The following is a 16,895-nucleotide window of genomic DNA, read 5'->3' on the forward strand; positions in this document are numbered from 1 at the left end:
TTAAGAGATGAAAAATAGGGAAAAAAAAGAGATAAAAAATAGAAATACCATATGATCCAGCAATTGCACTACTGGGTATTTACCCAGAGAAGACAAAAACAATATTTTTTTTAATAATAGACTTATTCTTTATTGATGTTCAATTTGCCAACATACAGAATAACACCCAGTGCTCATCCTGTCAAGTGCCCACCTCAGTGCCCGCTACCCAGTCACCCCCACCCCCACCCTCCTCCCCTTCCACCACCCCTAGTTTGTTTCCCAGAGTTAGGAGTCTTCCATGTTCAAAAACAGTAATTTGAAAAGATATCTACACCTCTCTCTTTACTGCAATAGCCAAGACATGGAAGCTACTTAAGTGTCCATTGATAGATGAATAAAGAGATGATTAGATATAGATATAGATATATAACTCACCCATAAAAAGAATGATATTTTGCTATTTGTGACAACATGGATGGACCTCCAGGATATTATTTTAAGTGAAATAAGTCAGACAAAAATGGACAAATATCATATGGGTTTACTTTTATGTGGAATATAAAAAATAAAAAATGATCAAACAAAAAAGTAGAATCAAACCTGTAAATACAGAAAACAAACTGGTGGTTACCAGAGGGGAGGCAGATGGGAAGATGTACAAAATACGTGAAGGAGAGTGGGAGATACAGGCTTTCAGTCATGGAATGAATAAGTCATGGGGGTAAAAGGTACAGCATAGGAAATGTAGTGAGTGATACTGTAATAGTGTTGTATGGTGATAGATGGTAGCTATACTTGTGGTGAGCATAACATAACATGTAGACGTGTTAAATCACAAGGTTATGTATCTGAAATTAATGTAACATTTTGTGTCAAGTATACCTCAATAAAGAAAAAAGTTTATAAAATATGGGGAGACAATACATAGAAGTCCAAGAATTGTTACTATAAAAGAGTGACAACAAAGAACATGAAGAAGAAAGCCACTGTTGCTGGAGCTGATTTATGGAGGGATAGAGAGGTAAGGGATAAAATTGAGAAGTGGGTGGTGAGGGATGGCCATGGTGTAGTGAGACATGCCAGAGACATTTTAGTTCAAGTTAAGTCAACAGAGATTTACTGAGTTCCAATGTGTTATGATCTGGGGGATTCAAAGATGAATGTATAATGGTCTCTATCTTCATGCAGTTTGCAATATAGAGTATATCCCCTGATATAGGCTAAGTAAATACAATATTAGAAATATCTCAGTATAATAGGTGGTCTTAGGTTGAGTATTTGTTAGGTCTTAGGTTGAGAAGTAGACCCTGAGCCAACCCTTTGGGTGCTAGTGATTTATAAAGGAAGTGCTTCTAGGAGGAATTAATTCATAAGAGCCAAGGAAGGGTGGGATTCAGTGTATTCAGCTTGATCGGGGTGGGGGAGGGGCGGGGATTCTTTAGTGTAAATCATACTGCAGAGTTTGTCACACTTTGAAGCAATGGAGTTGAGTTTTTGTACAACTGTTGGTCATTGCCTATGGGCTGCCCAAGAGGGATGGTATCACTCTTAGTAATTTTTGGTTCCATATAAGTGAGTTGGCTTCAGTGGTAATTCTCCAAAGATTATAGCAAAGGGGGTGGAGGCTAGGGGGATGGGAGCACAGAGCTGGCTGGTAGAAGGGATCTAAGGGGATCCTGATGGGGCATCAAGAGTCTCCACCCCCAAGGGCTAACAGCACTTCTTAGCCTAGAGGGTACAACTTGAAGGACAGGCTTATAAGAGAATAATAAGGGGATAAGAGGATAATAAGTAAAATTTAAAAAGAAAAGAAGAAGAAGGTGGCTGGCCTTTAGCTTTGGCCTGATTATTTACGTGGGTACAGAAAGAATGTTAACTTACCATGTAGCCCTACTGAAGTTGGTTCTCAAGCCTGGACTCACACTGTATTGAACAATTGCTAAGATTATAACTTTGCCTGGAAGTCTTCATGAAGAATCTCAAAGTAGACTTTTATCATCTATTTTATGTAAGCCCAAGACTAGCAAACCAAACCCATGAAACCCTCTACCAGTTTTCCCCTGCAGTATTTGTACATTGGGTTAGCTCCTCTATTCGCCACATCTACAACTTACAATTTAAACAAACAATGTTTCTACAGAGTTTCTGTAAAATTTAAAATGTTAACAGAAAAATCAGTCTTAGGATATAATATCAGACTGAGAAACACACAAAATTCTAGAACATATTAAAAACATTGTTAAGTTTAGAATTTGGGAAACAATTCCCATTCTCATTATCCATGTTAGAAAATATATTAAAACTCCATTGGACTAAGTGCCTATTTGCCTATCTGGGACAGTTTAATACTCACAGAGGTTTGTATAGATACTGTTGGTCTCATTGTTAACAAAGAGGAAATTGAAGCAGAGTATACACTCAGATACAATACTATCATGCCACCAAGTTGGTTTTATGGCTGGGTTTATATTTCTCAGTGGGAGAAAATGCTCCAATGGCTGACTGTGTTGCTTCTCTCATTAGAGAATAAAGTGGACTACCCTTTTTGTAAGATCCCACTGAACATGGAAAGGGAACAAAGCAAAATACTGCTATCCCCTACCTTCTGACACCTGTTGGACAAGCCTGGCTCTGCCCTGGTGGGGTCTGACAGCAGCTGGAATTCTGATTGAGGTCACCCATTAGGACCCATGGCAACCCTGTCCCTCCTAATTCACACACAGCCCATGAAACAGTCATAATGGACTCTGCAGAGGACTTTGCAGTCTGCAAAGCCTTTTCACAGACAGTTTGCTCATTTATACACACAAGCAGCCTTCTGCCAGAACATACTGTGTTTCGAGGGTCTGCCTGCACAATGCTTGTTTGGAGACCTAGACCAATATTTCCCACAGAAACAATGCTACTGGATTGACACTTGTTTTCACAAGCCAAAAACCTGTGCAATGTGTTTGTGGTAATTCATTAAAATTCCTCACCACCACCTCTATGTGCGTGGTGTTGAGAAGGCGGGCAGTGAGGTGGGCACTTGACAGGATGAGCACTGGGTGTTATTCTGTATGTTGGCAAATTGAACACCAATAAAAAATAAATTTATCATTAAAAAAAGAGAAGGGATATAGAAATAATTTGAGAAAAAGCATTTTATACTTGAACTAACTGTACTTTTTTGACTATGCAGTTTTTATATATTTTAAAGGATTCTTTTATTTCTGACTAATTGGATGAAATGTTAAAAAAAATCTAGATCTTATTTTGTGCAACTCTCCAGAAAAATAAAAATACTAGGCTGTTTGAATGGATACCAATGCCCTGGCACCATTCCACCCATGAGAGACCTGGCACCTCCTCATGGTCCACACTCTGACTTTGGGGAGTCAGAGCATCACTCACTCCCTGCTGCGCCTCTGGCAGTGAGAGAGGTCTTATCTCATCCCCACTAGGTGGCCCTGCTCTGCAACTCCCATCTGAGCTTTTCAGAAAGTGAGGTGGGTGATGTAGAATTAGAGACCTGAGGATGGCTCCCTCCTTCTTCCACTGCTCCCCTTCCCCATCCTTTATTAAGTCCCAGAGATGGGTGATTTGACTAATTTTCCTGCCTCCTTGGATGATGGTGGATCCCATTACCTCTCCTGACATTCTTGAAGCAGGCAATCAGTCAGCTCTTTTAAGGTTTAAAAGGATTTTTACTCCTGGTAATAACCAATAGCTGAACCCCCACCCCCCTGCCAAGAGTCCAGGTTTCTCCCAACCCTTTCTTTCTTTCTTTCTTTCTTTCTTTCTTTCTTTCTTTCTTTCTTTCTTTCTTCTTTTTTTTTTTTTGCATGTGTGGTACACTTTTTTTTAAATAATAAATTTGTTTTTTATTGGTGTTCAATTTGCCAACATACAGAATAACACCCAGTGCTCATCCCATCAAGGGCCCCCCTCAGTGCCTGCCACCCAGTCACCCCCACCCCCCGCCCACCTCCCCTTCCACCACCCCTAGTTCGTTTCCCAGAGTTAGGAGTCTTCCATGTTCTGTCTCCTTTTCTGATATTTCCCACTTATTTTTCCTCCTTTCCCCTTTATTCCCTTTCACTATTATTTATATTCCCCAAATGAATGAGACCATATAATGTTTGTCCTTCTCCGATTGACTTATTTCACTCAACATAATACCCTCCAGTTCCATCCACGTCGAAGCAAATGGTGACTCCCAACACTTTCTGTGTTCGTGTAGATTCAGATAGGGAAGACCTGGGTGCTGTTCCCTAGGAAGCTTTCCTTGATCCCCAGCTGAGCAGGGCCCAGTCTGTGTGTGCCTGAATACTGTGGTCGGATCTTTATCTATGTGTACGCATTCCTCTCCTTCTTAAGGGCAGAGAAACGCTTGCATGGGGGTCCCAGAGCAGGCACTTGGTAGTTATTTGTGAAAAAAGAATTTGTGGCAACAAAATTCACTTGCTGTTTGGGTATTTAAGGCATCGTTGGGCATTTAAGACATATTAAGACACCTTGAATTGCTGGGGGTGAAAGGGCCATGGGTGGAGGAGGGGAGAGGGAGAGGCCAGGTGATGAGAGAAAAAAAAGGGTCTCTGAAGGGAACATGTAAGAAAATGATACAGAGGTGCCTCTGCCAAGATGAACCCTGAACTAGAGGCAGGCATGTGGAAAGGGTGGTATCCAGGGCTCATGAGCCCTTTCTCTCCTCTCCAGTGGAGGTCCAATTCTGAAAAGTCCATCCTGGGCTGAGGCCAAAGCAGCAATGAGAACAAGAGAAAAGGGAAGAGGATGGAGCCCCACAAATTGGTGATGGGAAAGGAAAAGAGAGGATACCTAAGGGCTGCTGGACTCTTCCGGGGAGGGCTGTTCATATGTGAGGATGCATAAAAGGACAGCCATGGGTTGAGACTGTCGGTATAGAGGCCGAGGAGCAACCTTCTTACGCCTGAAAAATCAGAACATTGTCCTTTGCCAAATTCTCCAATTATATATAAAGCACTTACCATGAATTGAATAAATAATGAATTTTTTTATCTTGAGTGTTTTTCTTGGAGGGAGAGTCATATTGTAGATATTTTTCACATCTGCAAAATATCCAACATACCTATTCTGCAAAACAACAGAAGCTTCAATTTAAGTGGAGATGAAAAGCCCACACTCAGCATTCCTTATATTTTTTTTACATAGAACTTAAGGAGAATCACTAATTAAAGACACATTTACTGAGTGCCATTATATAACTAGGCATGTTTATATTTGCTGCCTCATGACTGAAAATATCCCTTAGAAGAAAAATACTGAACACAGTGCTGCAAGGAGGGAACACAAAAGGAGCCAGGTGTTGCTTATAGGCTACTTATGATTGAGTGGGCACCTAATCGGAATCAGTGAAAGAGCTACAACATTACATCAAGATGCAGTTAATGCAACTGTGGAAAAGGTCCATCTGGGGGTGGAGGCTTGGCTGTAACTGAGTTGAAAGAAGATTTATGGTTTGGCACAATCTTGACTAAGTAGCCTCTTAGTCATGAAAGAATTTAAGAAGACCTCCACATGCCACTAGTAGATACATATGCCCTAACCTCCATGGCCAGTTTGAGTGTATTCACTTTTCATGTCCCCAATTCTATTTTTTGTGAGGAAGCCCTGGATCCTCTTAGCCTAGTCCTTCTCCTGTGGCAAGCTGCTCACAAGGGCTCTCCTTGACTCTTTCTACTTTTTTTTAAAGATTAAAAAATTTTTTTTAAAGATAATCTCTACACCCACATGGGGCTGGAACTTGGCAACCCTGAGATCAAGAGTCACATGTTCTACCAACAGAGCCAACCAGGCACCCCCTCCTTGACTCTCAAGAAGTGGATGAATTCTGGGGGCACCTGGGTGATGCAGTTGGTTAAGCATCTGACTCTTGGTTTTGGCTCGGGTCATGATCTTAGGGGTGTGATCTCAGGGTTGTGAGATCAAGTCCCTGTGTTGGCACTCAGCACGGGGAGTCTACTTAAGACCCTCTCCCCTTAAAAAATAAAACAAGATGAAATCCAAGAGGGAGACAAACCATAAGGGACTCTAAATGATAGAAAACAAACAGGGTCTTTGGAGGGGTGAGGGGCCGGGGGATGGGGTAACTGAGTGATGGATATCAAGGAGGGCATGTAATATAATGAGTACTGGGTGTTATATAAGACTGATGAATCACTGGACTCTACCTCTGAAACCAATAATATATGTTAATTAATTGAATTTAAATAAAAATTTAAAAATAAAAATTAAAAAATAAAGATGAAAGACAATGTCTCAGAGAAATAAAGCAATTTGCCCAAGGCCAGAAAGCTAATAAGTCTTGGGATGTGTTTCACTTGTTTAAGAAAATAAACTGTATTAAAAAAAAAAAGACTCTCCTTTTCCCTCTACCTCCCCCTTCCCTCCACACCTGGCACACTCTCGCTCTCAGATAAATAAATGAAACCTTAAAAAAAAAAAAAAAAAAGAAATGGAAGAGTTCTAGTACTGAATCAACTGGACTTCAAAGTTCACAGGTGTTTTCCCACCCAATGGGATGTGTTAATAAAATTAACTGCCATATTTTCCGTTGGAAAGGGCCAGTCAAAAGAAAAGCTCATGCAAGTTCTTAACTTGGGGAATGGATGAAATGGAGTCCACAGAATGGGCCACAAAGCACAGTCAAAATATGACGGTATCAGATTTACCACCATTTCCCATGGAGGGAACTCTGTCTGGGGGCTTTGCTAACCCAGTGCTCACACTGCTGCCAGGTCCTTGTACTGTTACCCCACTGAATCAGAAGAGAGTCCATCATGGCCTGTGGTGTGCCAGTTCTAGACTGAAGTTAGAGAAACTACATGGTGTCGAAGTGGTGGGGAAGGGCAGATGTACAGGGAGAGAGTCCTTGAAGGAGTTATATCTAACATGTCCTTGGCCCCTGCCACCAGATTCTCTACTTTCCACAAAAGGCTCGTAACACACCCGAGCTCTCAAGCTGCTTCTCCTACAGCCTAAAACAACAAGGGTTTGGAGCAGGAGTTAATATGATGAACATGTGTTTAGTAAGCATTACCTACAAACAAAGGGGATACTGTGAGACACTCTGGGAGGCAAATGGTGCAAAGATGGATAAGACATGGGCCTTGCCTGCAAAAGGGATAAACGGCTAGAGAATAATGCGAAGTAAACTAGTGCCCCCGAAAAACACAAAGGAGTATAAGAACTGAAAAAGTAAGAAACTCCTTATGCTCAAAGGGAAAGTGGCTCCAGGAAAGGGACCCCCACAAGCAAGGGCACGTGATTACACCATGTGGACAGGGTGGGAAAACACAAACAGTCCAAATGTGGAGTATGGGACAATGTGAGGCACATAGTGCAAGAAATGAGTGGAAAAATCACATTCTCAAAGATACTGAGTGCCAGGTGAAACGTTTAGATTTGTTGCCACTGGCAGAAACCAGTATGGATCTTGAGCATGGAAATGGCATGATGTCCATTACTATAGCTAGGCTTTTGTAAGTTCATCTATTATTTTTAGTTTATGGTTTATGGTTTTTTTCTTCCTGTTTTGTGTGAGGGTGGCAGAAAAATATCAGTGGATAAGGCTGAATTCTCTTGCCTCAAACTCAATGTCTAGAGTCAGCAGTTATAATATTGCTGCTAATGAAGGCCAAGGGTATCTATCCAGCTCCCAGCCCTTAACTCAAACTTTCATTCACAGCCATATCCACGTAGGTCTACTTAAGTGTTCCTAACTAGCTCTCACTTCAGCTTGAGGAGCAATATAGAAAAGGCACAGGATGGGAAATAATGGGCTATAGAGTCTGACACAGCTGGATTTGAGTTCTTGGTTCAAAAAGTTGGTTTTCCCTGAACCTCAATTTCTCAATCTATAAAATGGGAATCATAATGGTGCCTCCTTAGAGTTTTTGAGAATATATATTTTTTTGTATATATTTTTTATTGGAGTTCGATTTGCCAACACATAGCATAACACCCAGTGCTTATCCCGTCAAATGCCCCCCTCTGTGACAGTCACCCCATCCCCCCACCCAAGTTTTTGAGAATATTAAATGAGATAATGAATATAATACTCATAGCATGGTTTTTGCAACAAAGTCTAGAATGTTGTAAACTCTCAAGGATAAATATCCTGGTTACTGCAATAAATAAATCATAAGGAAGATCTAAAAGAGATTGAAGAGATCTAGCAACCAAATAAAATGTGTGGCCCTTGTTTAGATCCTGATTGAAACAAAGTAAATTTTAGAAACATTTAAGGTAATTATGGAAATTGGATATTATTAAGGCATAATATTTTTTTTAAAGATTTCTTTATTTGTTTTAGAGGGAGGGGTGGGGGGGTAGAGAGAAAATCTCAAGCAGACACCTTGTGCAGTGTAGAGTTCATCATGGGGCTCGATCTCACCACCCTAAGATCACGACCTGAGCTGAAATCAAGAATTGGATGCTTAATTCACTGAGCGACCAAGGTGCCCCTTGAGATGTAATATTTTTAGATATGATCAATGGTTTTAAGTTGTTTTCCTCCCCAAGAATCTATGTGAGATGTTACAGTGAAATACTGTGGATACAATGATCTGACAGGATTTTCTCCATAGTAGCCCGGGTTTCAAGAAGTGGAGAAGGGATGTGTGTGTGAGGACAGTGGGGAGGGAATGAATGAGACATGATAAAATTCTGATTGCAGTGGCATGAAGACTATAGGGGAATTTGTTATAGGACTGTCTCAACTTTTTATGTTTGATATTATTCATCACAAAACATTTTTAAAAGGAAAAAATACAGTAACTGTATATGTTTCACATGGGTTTTCTGAGTATTAAATGAGATAATATATGTCAAAGTGCAATAATGTCTGGACTATAATAGGTTTTTGAAAGATGTTAATTCCCCCCTTTCTTTTTCTTTCAAAATGCAGCAGTCCCCTCCTCTGTCTCTGTCACACATGCACATGATGTTCTTTCTGCAAGAAGTGAATTGCCCTAGTAGGCGTTTGTGAAAGACTCTCAGAGGGAAATCAAATGCTAGTGACTTTCCATAATCTTCAAGAGTCTAAAATCTTAGAAATTAGACCTTTCTACTTTGGAAAGGGAATCAACTTTTGAACTCTGTAGCAATGACAGATGTAAACCCGACAGCAGGATGCCTTAGGGGAACTCGGTGCTTGCAGCACATGGGCAGGGCCACAGGTGTGGCCCTCAGGCCCTGGGAAGGATCATGGCCTGTCACAGGCACCAGAGTCGAGCAGCAGAGGAGGAGTCCAAAATGCAACCAAATAGGTGCCAATCTTAACCGAACTCCCCAAAGAACCCCCTTTTAGGAAAGACAACTTACCTGAGAAGGAGTTTCAACTCCCTGAAATTTAGTGCTGGTGCTTTTATCTGTTCGCCGTTCTCCAAAATAGTAAAGGCTATCCTACAGAAAGGGGGCAATGCAATCATAGTTCATCTGCACTTTCTTTTCCCATGTGAGGCATTCGTAAAGTTTCTAAGGGCATATTATTTCCTTAAGTTAGCAGCCTTTGGGCTGAGGCCGCCCAAAATAAAGTTGATGGAAAAAGTCATGTCAAGGCTTTTTACACAAACACACACTCACACACAACTGAAGCCAAAGTTTCACAAAATAATACTTACCTTTTGATATTTCCTATTCTAATCTATTCTACTTTATTTAAAAAAAATGCTTGTCACTGGGACACCAGGGTGCCTCAGTGGTTGAGCCTCTGCCTTTGGCTCAGGGCATGATCCTGGGGCCCTGGGATTGTGTCCTGCCTCAGGCTCCCTGTGAGGAGCCTGCTTCTCCCTCTGCTTATGTCTCTGCCTCTCTCTGTGTTTCTTATGAACGAATAAATAAAATCTTTAAAAAAAAAAAAAACCCACACAAAACACTAGTCACAATCCAATAAGTTGACTTTGCAACTCACTGTTGGATTGGATCCAGTTTGAAAAACACTGTCCTGGAATATTCACTTTCCTAACCTGTGTGTCTCAAATTAGGAAGAAAGCAGATGGGGGTGCCAGAGTGTGGGGCACTATAGACAATCTGAAGCTTCTCTTCTCAGACTGCAGGCCAAGTGGGGAGCAGAGAGGCTGGGCAAATCCGTTCAGTAGGAGCTTCTCAGCACAATCATGGAAGAAATGAGACCAAGAAGCGTGCTTTAAGAACTGGAAATAGGGATCCCTGGGTGGCGCAGCAGTTTGGCGCCTGCCTTTGGCCCAGGGCGCGATCCTGGAGACCCGGGTTTGAATCCCACGTCAGGCTCCCGGTGCATGGAGCCTGCTTCTCCCTCTGCCTGTGTCTCTGCCTCTCTCTATCTCTCTCTGTGTGACTATCATAAAAAAAAAAAAAAAAAAAAAAGAACTGGAAATAGCCCTCCCTCTCTTTGCGGAAATTTTCAAGGGGCACAGACTCCAACAGACCCCATGGATCTTGACTATGAGAGGTTAATAACACACAGGAGAGACTTTGTTCTATGTTGGAAGATGTACCTTTCATCTACCTCGTGCTTCTAAGGATGTTGGAAGTCCTCTGGAGAACTTACCAAACCAGTCTTGATATTATTCTTGTGAGGAAGGAGGAAGGCCCCTAACTGGGGGCATGAGAGCAGGGCTGGGATACAGTGAGGTGAACAAAGCATTATGATTATAGAGTTGTTTTGTACTTGGACAGCTTGACCTTACCCCACATTATTCCTATCCTTATTGGGCCCTATCTTTCTTTAACATATTGTTATTATTGTATACCTCAAGGATTTTTTTGCATTAATTTTGATTTTAAAAAATACTGCATTAGACTGTTTCTTTTAATTACTGAAAACTTTGGTATTTCCTTAAGTTTTATGCTTGAGGTGAGTGTCTCACTGACCTCCCCCTAGTCCTGGCCCAGAGTAAGAGGCATTCAGGTCACAGTTACTAACCAGTGCAAGTTACACAAGGAAATGTGGTATGTTAACTAACTAGAATTTAAATAAATTTTTGAAAAAAATAAATGAGGAAGTATCAAAACCAGACTTTCTCATATGTGCATCTTCAATTACAACTTCATTAAATACCATGGCGCAAAGAATCCTCTTAACATCCTACCAGTGAGGTTTCAGAACTATCACATTCAAATTCAATCGCACAAGACACAGAGTCCGTAGTAACATCTTTCATACCTCTGCGGTTATAAATATTTCACTGGCAATAAGGTAGGCACAAACCATAGTTCCAGTTCTTCCTGGAAGAGAAAAGAAGTTAGTAAGTGAACCATTGTTCATGGCAGTTCTTGGTATAAAAATGCTGTCAGAAATATTCAGAGTTCCTTTTATTTAATTTTTTAATTTAATTTAATTTAATTTAATTTTGTATATTTTTTTATTGGAGTTCGATTTGCCAACATACAGTATAACACCCAGTGCTCATCCCATCAAGTGCCCCACTCAGTGCCCGTCACCCAATCACCCCATCCCCCCACCCACCTCTCCTTCCACTACCCCTTGTTCATTTCCCAGTTAGGAGTCAAAGAGCTCCATTTAGATTGATTTTCTTTCCTTTTCAGAGTGCTTGTTCAAAATATTCCAAATCAGGAATAGCCAAAGCTTTCTCACTGCTCTGAGGTTCTACCTGAATTCTGTCCTGTGTGCACAGAGGCACAAGTACATGTGTATATTGTTCTTAAATCACTACTGCTGGGGATTGTAGTAACAGACAGAAGCAGTGAAGTCTACTTACACACCCTGTTTTTCTAACTAACATAAATAAAAGTTCCTATAAAAGATAAAACATGACCAGAACCCAAAACATGATGTAGCATTTATAACACCCATTTTCCCTTCTATTTTTGAGTTTTTAAGTATGTTATAAAACATACATGAAAGAGAACAGTGTAATGAACCTCAGATATCTGTCCCCCAGAGTATGTTGTATTGCTGTACTTGTTTCTTTCCTCTACACCTTCTCCCTGTTTTTCTTCCTCTCTTCTTCTACAGCATTCCATTTTTTAAACTTTTTTTGACTAGGCTCCACACTCAGCACAGAGCCCAATGCAGGGCTTGAACCCATGACCCTGAGATCAAGATCTGAGCAGAGACCAAGAGTCAGATACTTAATTGACTGAGCCACCCGCTCCATCTATAGCATTTTAAAGCAAATCCTTGATTTCATGTCATTTCATCATCAAAGTTTATGTTATATTCAAATTTATATTTTTGTCTTGTTATATAAGATTTGGTTTCAGGGATTCCTGGGTGGCGCAGTGGTTTGGCGCTTGCCTTTGGCCCAGGGCGCGATCCTGGAGACCAGGGATCGAATCCCACGTCAGGCTCCCGGTGCATGGAGCCTGCTTCTCCCTCTGCCTATGTCTCTGCCTCTCTCTCTCTCTCTCTGTGACTATCATAAATAAATAAAAATTTAAAAAAAAAATTAAAAAAAAAAAAAGATTTGGTTTCAAAAATATGTTGTCTTTTATTTCTATAATTATCTGTAGTTTTTTGTCTTAGCCAGTATATGCTGAACTTACTTTGTATAATTTCAAGCTTACCCTTTTAACTCAAGATACATTCTATTTTCTATTCTATTCCTTTTTCTTTTTTTTTAATAAATTAATTTTTTATTGGTGTTCAATTTACCAACATACAGAATAACACCCAGTGCTCATCCCGTCAAGTGCCCCCCTCAGTGTCTATTCCTTTTTCTTGGTATATTTTTTATTGGAGTTTGATTTGCCAACATACAGTATAACACCTAGTGCTCATCCCATCAGGTGCCCCCCTCAGTGCCCATCACCCCATCCCTGCTCCCACCTCCCCTTCCACTACCCTTTGTTCATTTCCCAGAATGAGGAGTCTCTCAGGTTCTGTCACTCTCTCTGATATTTCCTTTTTTTCCCCAATGAACAACTAAACTTATTTTGCAACCCATAGTTTGAAAAACATTCTAAGCCAAGTACTTCCAAAAAGACCTTTTACCACCTTATGCGATGATACATAAAGGCTTCTTGCTAATGGAAATCCTGACTAATAACAACCTAGCTCTCAGTCGTATATACACTGTTAACATTTCAGCTCTGGAGGACATTTCTGGGTCTCTATAACTGGTGTTTTCCTATCTGAAAAACATTTTTGCAGATTCCATGTTCCATGTCCATGTGGCTGTGTCCAACCACAGACACAGTAGATGGCCTATCATCCAATCAGGTAGGTATAGCAGGGAATCATAAAAATGATACATACTTACCTTCAATATTTTATCTTAACTTAAAACATAAACCTGCACTTATTTACTACTTCTGATATTAGACAAAGGTTTTAACCTTTTAAGTATGAATCTTCCAATTGGAGTTCTTTCTTGGAAAGGCCAGGCCTATGGTATAAACCACTGCATCATCTGTAATTTCTAGTTTCAGATTCTTTAAAGCAATCTAGGTGAAGAAACCTCTTAGATTTTACTACTGGAATTTTTCTCCAGTGCATTTTTAAAAAGATTTTATTTGTTTATTCATGAGAGACACACAGAGAGAGGCAGAGACACAGGCAGAGGGAGAAGCAGGCTCCCTGCAGGGAGCCCAATGCAGGACTTTGTCTCAGCACCCTGGGATCATGACCTGAGCCAAAGGCAGATACTCAACCACTGGGCCACCCTCTGGGTTGCATGCCACCTAAACTCCAGCCACCCCAGATGGAGTGCCCTGGGACCTCCAGCCTCTGCCTTACCTCCAGCCACCACATCAGGGCACATTCTGTGGGGACAGCCCCAGGTTCCCTACAGTTGCACCTATTTCAGCTTCAGCCATTCTGCGAAAAGGACCCTCTGTGTGGAGAGCCCAGGTACTCCCTGGATTGTACTTCTTTCAGCTTCAGCCACTCTGTCAGTATGCCTCCTCTGCAGAGAGCTCAGGGACCACCCTGGCCAATGCCTACTACAGCTCTGGCCATTGTACCAGGACAGCCCAGCATGGAGTGTTCTGGGACCCAAAACCTAAGCCATTCGCAGCTCCAGTCAGCCAAAGTCACCAGGCACACACTGTCTACACAGGGGATGACCATACACAAGACCATTCCTTCAAAGTTTAGAAGAACTAGCTGATCTGCCTGATTGATGGAAATAAACACAGAAAGTTAACTAAAATGAGGAGATAGAGGAATTTGCTCTAAACAAAAGAGTACAACAAAACCTCAGAAAAAGAACTAAATGAAATGGAGATAATATATCTGATAAATAGTTTAAAGTCATGATCATAAAGATGCTTACTGGGCTGGAGAGAAGAATGGGAGAACTTCAATAAAAAGATTTTTTTTTTGTTTTAATGAAAAAGTATCAATTAGAGTTGAAGAACAGAATAATTGAAATAAAAATACACTAAAGGGAATCAACAGATTAGCAGATGCAGCAGAACAAATCAATAACGTAAAATACACGATAATGGAAAACACACAACCTGAACAGCAAATAAAAGTAAGAATTAAAAAAAATGAATTAGTTAAAGGATCCCTTAGACAGCATCAAGAAAACAAATATTCACATTACAGAAAACTTATTTGAAGAAATAATGGCTGACATTAGAAATGACAAATACCCACCATTTGCTTCAACATGGATGGAACTGGAGGGTATTATGCTGAGTGAAGTAAGTCAATCGGAGAAGGACAAACATTATATATTCTCATTCATTTGGGGAATATAAATAATAGTGAAAGGGAATATAAGGGAAGGGAGAAGAAATGTGTGGGAAATATCAGAAAGGGAGACAGAACATAAAGACTCCTAACTCTGGGAAACAAACCAGGGGTGGTGGAACGGGAGGAGGGCATGGGGTGGGGGTGAATGGGTGATGGGCACTGAGGGGGGCACTTGAGGGGATGAGCACTGGGTGTTATTCTGTATGTTGGCAAATTGAACACCAATAAAAAATAAATTTATTATAAAAAAAAGAAATAATGGCTGAAAACTTCCCTAACCTGAGAAAGGAATAGATAAAGCAAATAGTAACAGACACAAAGGGATAAACTGATAATGATACAATAATAGCAGGAGACTTTGACACCCCTTACATCAATGGAGAAATTATCCAGGCAGAAATACATAAGAAAATAGTGTCTTTGAATGCCATATTAGGACAAATGGACTATATATATATATATATATATATATATATATATATATATAATATAAATATAATATTTATATTTATATATAAATATATATCTGTTGACCATTCCATCCAAAATCAACAGAATACACATTCTTTTCAAATACATATGAAAAATTCTCCACGACAGATACCATGTTAAAACACAAAACAAACCTCAATAAACTTAAGAAGATTGAAATCACATCATGAACCCTTTGGACCACATTGGTACAAAACTAGAAATCAATCATAAGAAAAAAAAGTGGAAAAACATAAACATGTGGAGGGTATATAACATTTTAGCAAACAACCTATGGGTCAATGAAGAAATCAAAAGGGAAATAAAAAAAATCATGGAGACAAAAATGAAAATACAATAGTCCTCAATCTTTAGGATGCAGCAAAGGCAGAAAGAAGTTTATGGCAATACAAATATACCTCCAGAAATAAGAAAAATCTAAAATAATCTAAGCTTATGCCTTAAAGGAATTAGAAAAAGAACAAACTCCAAGCTAGTAGAAGAAAGGATATAATAAACATTAGAGCAGAAATAAATAAAATGGACACTAAAAAATAAATAGTAAAGATCAATGAAACTGAGAACTGGTTCTTAGAAAGGATAAACAAAAGTGAGGAAACTTTAGCTAGACTTATCAAGAGAAAAGATAGGGCCAGGCCCAAATAAATAAAATTAGAAACGAAAGAGAAGTAACAACCAACATCACAGGGATACAAAGGATTATATGAGAGTACTATAAAAATTATATGCCAACAAGTTAAATAGTCTAGAATAGAAAAATTCCTAGAAACATATAGGTCATGGGATACAAAATTAATACATAGAAATCAGTTGTACTTGTATACACTAATAACAAAGTAGCAGAAAGAGAAATTAAGAAAATAATTTTATTTATAATTACATCAAAAATAATATAAAAAACCTAGGAATAAACTTAACCAAAGAGGTGTAAGATCTGTACTCTGAAAACTACAAGATACTGATGAAAGAAATTGAAGACATCACAAATAAGTGGAAAGATATTCTATACTCATAGATTGAAGGAATTAATATCACTAAAATGTCCATAGTATCCAAAGCAATCTACAGATTTAATGCAATCCTTATCAAAATAGTAACATTTTTCACAGAACTACAACAAAGAATTCTAAAATTTGTATGAAACCACAAAAGACCATGGGATGCCTGGCTGGCTCAGTGGTTTAGCGCCTGCCTTCAGCCCAGGGCATGATCCTGGAGTCCTGGGATCGGGTTCCACATCAGGCTCCCTGCATAGAGCCTGCTTCTCCCTCTGCTGTGTCTCTATCTCTCTGTGTCTCTCATGAGTAAGTAAATAAAATCTTAAAAAAAAAGAAACCACAAAAGACCTTAAATAGCCAAAGTAATCTTGAGAAAGAGTACAGCTGGAGGTATCACAATCTCAGTCTTCAAGATATACTACAAAGCTATAGTAATAAGGTAGGATGGTGCTGGCACAGAAGTAGATACACAGATCAATAGAACAGATTGGAGAGCCCAGACATAAACTCAAGCTTATTGGGTCAATTAGTTAATGACAAAGGAGGCAAAAAAAAGGCAATGAGGAAAAGGCAGTCTCTTCAATAAATGGTGCTGGGAAAACTGCTCAGCTATATGCAAAAGAGTGAAACTGGACTACTGTCTTACACCATGCACAAAAATAAACTCCAGATGTATTGAATACTTAAATATGACACCTGAAACCATAAAACTGCTGGAAAAAAACATAGGCAGTAAGCCCTTTGACACTACCCTT

General features: G+C 39.8%; 1 protein-coding gene across 1 annotated transcript in view; it reads right to left on the minus strand.

Moving 5' to 3' along the window:
• LOC112918548 (phosphatidylinositol 3,4,5-trisphosphate 3-phosphatase TPTE2-like) overlaps nt 1-16,895 on the minus strand; it is an 83,989-nt gene that overhangs the window by 17,796 nt on the left and 49,298 nt on the right. The window contains exons 11-13 of the mRNA XM_025996599.2: nt 11,150-11,211; nt 9,328-9,408; nt 4,971-5,076 (exon numbers count right to left, since the gene is read on the minus strand). Coding sequence (XP_025852384.1) covers nt 4,971-5,076; nt 9,328-9,408; nt 11,150-11,211 — 249 coding nt within the window. The remainder of the gene's footprint in view (nt 1-4,970; nt 5,077-9,327; nt 9,409-11,149; nt 11,212-16,895) is intronic.

Source organism: Vulpes vulpes, chromosome 9 (genome assembly GCF_048418805.1).
Source record: "Vulpes vulpes isolate BD-2025 chromosome 9, VulVul3, whole genome shotgun sequence".
In the NCBI taxonomy this organism is placed as follows: domain Eukaryota; kingdom Metazoa; phylum Chordata; class Mammalia; order Carnivora; family Canidae; genus Vulpes; species Vulpes vulpes.